At 38.1% G+C, this 8955-nt stretch overlaps 1 protein-coding gene across 3 annotated transcripts in view; it reads left to right on the forward strand.

Moving 5' to 3' along the window:
- RECK (reversion inducing cysteine rich protein with kazal motifs) overlaps positions 1-8955 on the forward strand; it is a 72488-nt gene that overhangs the window by 39304 nt on the left and 24229 nt on the right. For 2 of the 3 annotated variants that reach the window (XM_024763072.1, XM_024763073.1), the window contains 2 exons: positions 2756-3023; positions 5882-6061. In XM_024763072.1, coding sequence (XP_024618840.1) covers positions 2756-3023; positions 5882-6061 — 448 coding nt within the window. The remainder of the gene's footprint in view (positions 1-2755; positions 3024-5881; positions 6062-8955) is intronic. The other variant, XM_024763074.1, reaches the window with a different exon arrangement.

Raw genomic sequence — 8955 nt, forward strand, 5'->3', positions numbered from 1 at the left:
TGAATTTGGAGATTGGGATTGACATACATACACTATTATGTATAAAATGGATAACTAGTAAGAACCTGCTGTATAAAGAAATAAAATTCAAAAATAAAATTTAAAAATAAATAAAAAAGAGAAAACTACAATGAGAGAAGGAAAAGAATTACACCTCACACTAGTCAGAATGGCTGTCATCAAAAAGTCTACAAATAAATGCTGAAGAGGGTGTGGAGAAAAGGGAGCCCACTGACACTGTTGGTGGGAATGTAAATTGGTACAGCTACTATGGAGAACAGTATGGAGGTTCCTTAAAAAACTACAAATAAAGTTACCATATGATCCATCAGTCCCACTCTTGGGTATATTTCTGGAAAAGATGAAAACTAATTTAAAAAGATACATGCACCCCAATGTTCATAGCAGCACTGTTTACAATAACCAAGGCATGGGGCTTCCCTGGTGGCCCAGTGGTTAAGAATCCGCCTGACAACACAGGGGACACAGGTTTGAGCCCTTGTCTGGGAAGATCCCACATGCTGCAGAGCAACTAAGCCCATGTGCCACAACTACTGAGCCTGTGCTCTAGAGCCCACGAGCCACAACTGCTGAAGCCCTCGTGGCACAACTACTGAAGCCCCCACACATAGAGCCCGTGCTCAACAACAAGAGAAGCCACCACATTGAGAAGTCCGTGTACCGCAACGAAGAGTAGCCCCTGCTCGCCGCAACTAGAGAAAGCCCATGCGCAGCAACGAAGACCAAATGCAGCCAAAAATAATTAAATAAGATTTATTTTAAAAAAAAATAGCCAAGGAATGGAAACAACCCAAGTGTTCATCAACAGATGAACGGATAAAGAAGACGTGACATACACACACACACACACACATACTCACAGACACACACAATGGAATATATTACTCAGCCATAAAAAAGAATGAAATAATACCATTTGCAGTAACATGGATGGAGTGGAGATTATCATACTAAGTGAAGTAAGTCAGACAAAGACAAATACTAAATGATATCACTTATATGTGGAATCTGAAAAATAATACAAATGAACTTTTTACAAAACAGATAGACTCACAGACATAGAAAACAAACTTATGGTTACCAAGGGGGAAGGGGGGTGGGGTGAGGGATAAATCAGAAGTATGGATTAAGATGTACACTACCATATACAAACTAGGTAGACAACAAAGATTTACTGTATAGCACAGGGAGCTATATTGAATATCTTGTAACAACATATGGAAAAGAATAAAAAAACCCAACATATATATGTATAACCGAATTACTTTGCTGTGCGTGTGAAGCTAACACAATATTGTAAATCAACTATACTTCAATACAAAAAAAAAAAAAAGATGTATGTTTACAGAAGTCCAAGATGTAATAAGCAAAAAAAAAGCAAGTTTCAGAACTAAATGTGTATAGTAAGGTACATTTTTAGTTATATACCTATTTGTTCCACATTATATGGATGTGTAATGTTTGAATTTTACCAATGAAATTTATTACTTTTATAATAAAAACATCAATATAAATGAGATCCTGATACTTTAAAAAAATTAGGGCCTCCTAATGAACTTGCATGTTATGGGGTCTTCAAAATCTCAGCTTTGGAAAGCCTATAATCCACTTCCTTCATTTAGAGATGATCAGACTTTAAGAACTGACTAATTAAGCAAAACTGGCTAGAGACTTGTAAGACTCAGAAGCCAGATGCCAGTGTTTTGATTTACACTGGGATATTGAACGACTTGTTTTTGTAAACTCAAAAGCAGTGCTATGTGCCTTGTTTGGCCAGAATCTAAAGCAGAACTCTAAGGCTTATGACATTTGTGTGGTTGTGTGATGAAAATCAGAGGGTGAAGCATTTGCCATAATAACCTTCATTCATTTTAAAGGCAGATCTGTCTTCACTGACATTTAGGCTATAGAGAGGTGCTGCTGAAGCAACGTTGATAGATAGCAGCTCAAAAAAAAAAAAAAAGGCAGAAAAATGTTTTAAGGGTAGAACAACCATCTCAAATGTCTGTGCTAATACATAGGAAATCCGGAAAAGAAAGCTACAGACAGATAACAGATATGCCTGAATAAGCGTCTTAAGAAGTCATACTCCTAAGAAAACTACTTCAAAGAAGCCCTCTGAGTCCTATAGACTGGTTGAAAGTGTTCTCTTGCTTTCTGATTTTTTATAGAAAAGTAAAGGCAGAAGCAAACTGATATCTTGTCAGAGTTTTTAATTGTATTATTTAAATTACTATTTAGATTAATTCATTTGCACAGATTTGTAAAAGCTTTATTTCCCAGAATGTAATGAAATACAGTATTTGTGGTTATTGCTATTAAAATTAGTCATCTTTCTCATTATGTCAAGAACATAATCCCTTTTAGGTAGCTGTTTCTAGCATGAAATAATTCCAGTTTGATCTACAATACCCTTTCCAGGAACATAAAATGCCTTGCATGTAAGGACCTCTTAGGTGTAAGAGGACCTTTCATTTATCTAGGAATAGTGCTGGAGATCCCATGATTGGGCACAGTGGTGAATCTGGGAATAAATACCTAGTCTACCTTTAGCTTTTCACTTATTTGCTATATTGCAAAGTAATGGAGAGAGAATTTGGTAGGCTTAGTATCCTGGAGAAATTGACATGACTCAAGAGTAGTGACAGGTTCCAGTACACCACTGGGTCCTTCTGTCTGAGCAATGCATGGCATAAAACCAGCTAATTAAGCCACTTATATTCTGAAAATGTAGGTTTATATTGCTGTGACAGAGCTGAAGATCATGCTTGCCAAAATGCCTGCAAGAGAATTCTGATGTCTAAGAAAACAGAAATGGAGATTGTTGATGGCCTCATCGAGGGTTGTAAGACCCAGCCTTTGCCTCAGGATCCACTTTGGCAGTGTTTTCTTGAAAGCTCACAATCTGTTCACCCTGGAGTCACTGTACACCCTCCTCCCTCTACAGGCCTTGATGGCGCTAAATTGCACTGTTGTTCTAAAGCAAACACTTCAACGTGTAGGTTAGTACCTCATTTTCCTTTATTAAAAACAGTAGAAAATAGCATTTTAATTAATGAATTTAAGTCTAGCAAATATGTATTATGTTCTTGCACTGTGTAGTCTTAAGAGTCTAGAAGATATAAAATCATTCTTTCATCCAGCAGATATTTATTGAGCATGATGTATATATAGAACATTGTTTTTGTACATTGAGCTAAAAGCACTGTGTTTTGGGGTGTGGAGGTTTAGCATTGGCAGGGCAATAAATATTTAAAGATGATGCAATATGAATTCTACCCTCGAGTTTATCATCAAGTAAGCTTACAATTTAGGAGATGTTTTGACCAGACATCTAAGGGATATTCTTTTTGTTAAATTGTGAAACTTTGAACTTAATCAACTTTTTGCATATGTTGGTGAATAACCTGGGCTGACACTTATATCCAAAGTTAGACAGCAGTGTATTGGCATTCATTTGGATGATACACTTAGGGATAAAAAATTGGCAATACTATTTGTGTAGGTTGGAGGAAACACAATCTATAGATAAGAATAAATGGAGATAAGGTAAAGGTTTAACACAGGCGAAACAGAAGTTTGCTTTATTAGAGATATTTTGGGCGAAAAGGTACCACATATTACTAGAATATCCTGAAATGAATATGACATACGAGGAGTGAAACGATCTTTCCTGTGGTTTCTAAATTGGATGGACTTTAGCAAAAAATTGTGCCTAGAATAGCTCATCAGACTTTATCAAAGATATGAAAAAATCTGGGAAATATCCAAAGAAAATTAACAGAAGGGCTAAAAGAGAAGTTAAGTTGGCCCTATAATTCAGGAAATTGTGTTGCTGATAGGAATTGATAAATGTACATATGGGAGGGATGCTGAGTACTTTTTTGAATGTCTACAAAAGAGTTTATGCCCTGTAGTCACTGGAGATAGGACTGGCTGTGTCATCCCAGAATTTCAGTAAGAAATATGGCACCTCTTACCTTGATGTAAGGTTTTATGGTTTACTGAATGCTTTCACTTTCATCTTGTTTCATCCTCATGAAACCTTACAAGATGACTTGTATCATCTTATGACTGATGTCAATTTGTATAATTCTTGTATATATATAGAAAACTAACTCTGAGATGTTAAACAGTCTGTCCAAGGTCATACAGAAAGTTAGGACTAAAGAAAGGACTGATTTCCAGATCAAGGTACCTAATGGATTTTTTTTTTTTTTTTTTTTTTTTTTTTTTTTATGGCTGCGTTGGGTCTTAGTTGCTGCGTGCAGGCTTTCTCTAATTGTGGCAAGCAGGGCTACTCTTTGTTGCAGTGCGTGGGTTTCTCATTGCTGTGGCTTCTCTTGTTGCGGAGCACAGGCTCTAGGCACAGAGGCTCAGTAGTTGTGGTGCGTGGGCTCAGTAGTTATGGCTCATGGGCTCTAGAGCACAGGCTCAGTAGTTGTGGTGCACAGGCTTAGTTGCACCGCGGCATGTGGGATCTTCCTGGACCAGGGCTCAAACCTGTGTCCCCTGCATTGGCAGGCAGATTCTCAACCACTGCACCTCCAGCGAAGTCCCTACCTAATGGATCTTGATATCAGCTTTCTCATCCCCATGATGTGTAAGCTCAACTGAGAGCAGAGACTTTGTCTCTTTTATTCACCACTGCATTTCCAGTGCCTTCAACAGGGCCTGACACAAAACAGGCACTCAATAAATGCTGGTAGAGTGAATGAGCAAACTTATAAAAGTAAAGATACCCTCCTCATAGGGGTAATTATGAGAGTCAAAATGTGACAGGGGTGGAGAATTTCTACTTGTGATTTTGCATATTCCGGTAGTATTAAAATTTTATATTATGTGTTACTTTTTTTTGATACTTTTATTACATTTATAAATGTTAAAAATTAAACTAATGAATATAATGTATGAAAGCACTTTGGAAATGATACTGATGTTATTTTAGCTTTATACATGCACTGAAGTTGCTTTATAATCATCGAGTACTGAAATAAAAATGCATACATACTACAATAGTGTATATATATATATATATATATATATATAGTATATATTACTATATACAGTAGTTTATAGCAGTTTTGGAATTCATAAAGCCTTTACATGTAGGCTATCTTGGTATATCTTAAGGAATATAAGTGGCTTGGGGATACATTTTCAGGGAGAATCCAGTGAACCCTAAGTCTATAATGCTTCTTGAAAGGAGTCTGGGTCTTCCCTGGTGGCGCAGTGGTTGAGAGTCCACCTGCCAGTGCAGGGGACGCGGGTTCGTGCCCCGGTCCGGGAAGATCCCACGTGCCGTGGAGCGGCTGGGCCCGTGAGCCATGGCTGCTGAGCCTGTGCGTCCGGAGCCTGTGCTCCGCAACGGGAGAGGCCACAACAGTGAGAGGCCCGCGTACCGCAAAAAAAAAAAAAAAAAGGAGTCTGAGGATCATGTCACAGTTTTGCCTCCTGTGATTGAAGTATAAATATAGTGGACTATATCTTTGTGGAGGCAACACCATATGCTTTACCTTACTTCAAGTAGAGGTAAAAGAGAGATCAGAAATATAAAGGGGAATAATTGTGCCAAGAATAAGGATGTACAAATACTATAATTAAACATTAAATTTAGCACTGAGCTTTCTAGAAACCATAGCAAAAAGGAAAGAGATGGATAATAAAGCTAACTTTTTCATATAAAAGATTACTTTTTCAGGCTCTAAATTCTAGAAGATAGATCTTAGTCTTTTGGTTTTTGTACTTTTTTTTGCATTTATGTTCTAAAGTACAGTTCATAGAGTTCAAGTTTTATGCAAATCAAATATTTATTCATTTGGCTCATCTGTACGTTTCTTCATTTGTTCTTTTGTTTCAGGGAACTGTGCACTAAACTTTATAGCATGAGCTGGGGCAATACACAGAGTTGGCAAGAGTTTGATCGCTTTTGTGAATATAATCCAGTGGAAGTGTCCATGTTGACCTGTTTAGCAGATGTTCGGGAACCTTGCCAGTTGGGCTGTAGAAATCTTACTTACTGTACTAATTTTAACAACAGGTAGGAGCAAATTACTATACGTGGAATAGAAGTATTTTATCATTAATTGCCTTGTTTTTAAATAAGTGAAAAGATCATTTTACTCTGATTTTGTTCCTGCTAAGTTAAAAGGAAGTAGTATACCTTTATCATTTCATCTTTAAATGCTATATTCTATCTTGTAAATCACCCCTGGGAAAGGAAGCACTGTAACAAAGTCCCTTCTAATCTCAAGATACTTCAAACTTCTAGAACTCAAAGAGTCTCCTCTGCCTTCAGTCTACCATTCTTCCCCTCTCCCTTCTGCTGCACCACCAGTGGAAATAATTCACTGCAGAATAAAACACTGTGAGCAATTTGCTCATCCAAATGCCCTCTTACGGACAATTTTGTGTTTTTTTTGTTTTTTTGTTTTTGTTTTTGTGGTACGTGGGCCTCTCACTGTTGCGGCCTCTCCCGCTGCGGAGCACAGGCTCGGGACGCGCAGGCTCAGCGGCCATGGCTCACGGGCCCAGCCGCTCCGTGGCATGTGGGATCTTCCCGGACCGGGGCACTAACCCGTGTCCCCTGCAATGGCAGGCAGACTCTCAACCACTGCGCCACCAGGGAAGCCCGGACAATTTGTTTTGAAAGACCTTCAGATTGGTTGAAGTTCCCACTCAGTGAGTCCCCTATTTCAAACAAAAACTTTCTTTACAGAAGCAATTTGAATAGGTGTTTCCCTGAGATATCAGTTATGGTGTGAAAAATAAGGGCCAAGAACTGAATTGATGGCTGAAGAAGCAATGAAGAAAACAGAAAAAGGGCATCCAGAAGCATAGAGAATGCCATATCAGAGAAGCCAGAGAGGGAGAGTTTCTAAAGAAAAGGGGACTGGCTGGTTTTATGAGCTGCAGCCCAGAGATCAAGAACACAAAAAGGAAGAGAATCATTCAGTTGAGGCAGAAGGAAGTTCAGGGGATACTCACCTCAAGCTAACACACATCCGATCCTCTTAAAAGTATTCAGATTATTATTTTGAGTAAGAAAATTGAGGTATCTTTACAACTAGTGTTAGCCAATAAGGACCTCGCTTAGAGGTTGAGCAAATTTGAAGTCTATGAAATGTTTCAAGTTAAATTTGCACATAGTTCTAGCTTCTGGTAATGGTGGAGCAGTTTGTATCAGACTGCCACTCCTGTCAGTACCAATTATGAGCTCTGCACAAAATATAAAAACATAATTGTTTTGAAGCCATTTGAGAGTAACCAAAAACAGGAGGAGGTACATCTCATGAAAGATAGAAGCCACACTGAGTGGGGGCCACATTTATCCAGTTTTTTCTTCATGGGCACTCTCAGTCCCCTGGCATGGCATATAGAATTCAAGCAAAAAGCAGCAGTCTTGGGCTCAGGAGTTAAGAGATCACAGTTTGGGGCTGCCAGAGTGGCTGGATATGAAATTGGAAAATCCCAGAAAGGAGGGAACCACCAAAGGAGATGCCCCAACAATCTGCATACAAGCTCCCCTTAAATCCTTGAATTTAACAAAGTCACAGGGTACAACTTTAACATACAAAAGCCAATTGTATTTCTGTATATTAGCAACAAACAATTAGAAAATGAAATTTATAAAAAAAAATTTACACAATTGCATCAAAAATATGAAATACTTAGAGATTAACAAAAGTTGTGCAAGAACTCTACACTAGGAACCAGAAAACTTTGAAGAGAGAAGTTAAATGGAGAGAAGTACCGTGTTCATGGATTAGAAGACTCAATATTGTTAAGATGTTAATTCTCCTGAAACCAATCTCTAGATTCCGTGCAATCTCAATCAAAATCCCAACCAGCTTTTTAAAATAGAAAGTGCCAGACTAATTCTAAAATTCATATGAAAAGACAAATAACCTAGAATAGCTAAAACAATTTTTTTAAGGAATAAATTTGGAGAACTTACAGTACATGATTTCAAGACTTATTATAAAGCAATAGAAATTAAGTCAATGTAGCAATTCCCTGGTGGTCCAGTGGTTAGGACTCTGTGCTTTCACTGCCGAGGGCCCAGGTTCAGTCCCTAGTCAAGGAACCTAAGATCCCACAAGACGTGTGGTGCAGCCAAAAAAGAATAATAATATATAATAATAAATAAATAAAAATTTTTTAATTTTAGAAAGAAATTAAATCAATGTAATATTGGCATAAGTTTAGACAAATAGATCAATGACAAAATAGGCAAGAATAGACCCGCACATATAAATTGATTTTCAACAAAGGCAGCAAGACAATTCAGTGCAAAAAGAAACATCTTATCAACAAATGATGCTGGAACAACTGAATAGCTGTATGAAAAAAATAAAACCTTAACCTCCATCTCACACCATCCACAAAAATTAATTCAAGATGGGTCGTAGAACTAAACATAAAAGCTAAAAATAAAAGCGTCTAGAAAAAAAAAATAGCAGACTATGTTGATAGCCTTATATAGCCAGAGATTTTGTAGGCAGGACACAAAATACACTAATTATAAAAGAAAAAAATTAATGAACTAGAGTTCAACGGTAAACAGTTTTGTTCACCAAAAGACACCATTTAAAATTTGAAAAGATAAGCCACAGTCTGAGAAAACATACTCAATATATTACACATGTACACACACACGTGCATTTGACAGAGGTCCTGTATCTAGAATATATAAATAACTCCCACAGCCTCATAATAAAAAGTCAAACAACCCAATTAAAAAATGGGCAGGGCTTCCCTGGTGGCGCAGTGGTTGCGAGTCCGCCTGCCGATGCAGGGGACACGGGTTCGTGCCCCGGTCCGGGAAGATCCCACATGCCGTGGAGCAGCTGGGCCCGTGAGCCATGGCCGCTGAGCCTGTGCTCCGCAACGGGAGAGGCTGCAACAGTGAGAAGCCCGCGTAACGCAAAAAAA

The sequence above is a fragment of the Neophocaena asiaeorientalis genome, unplaced genomic scaffold (genome assembly GCF_003031525.2).
Source record: "Neophocaena asiaeorientalis asiaeorientalis breed wild unplaced genomic scaffold, Neophocaena_asiaeorientalis_V1.1 scaffold449, whole genome shotgun sequence".
In the NCBI taxonomy this organism is placed as follows: Eukaryota; Metazoa; Chordata; class Mammalia; order Artiodactyla; family Phocoenidae; genus Neophocaena; species Neophocaena asiaeorientalis.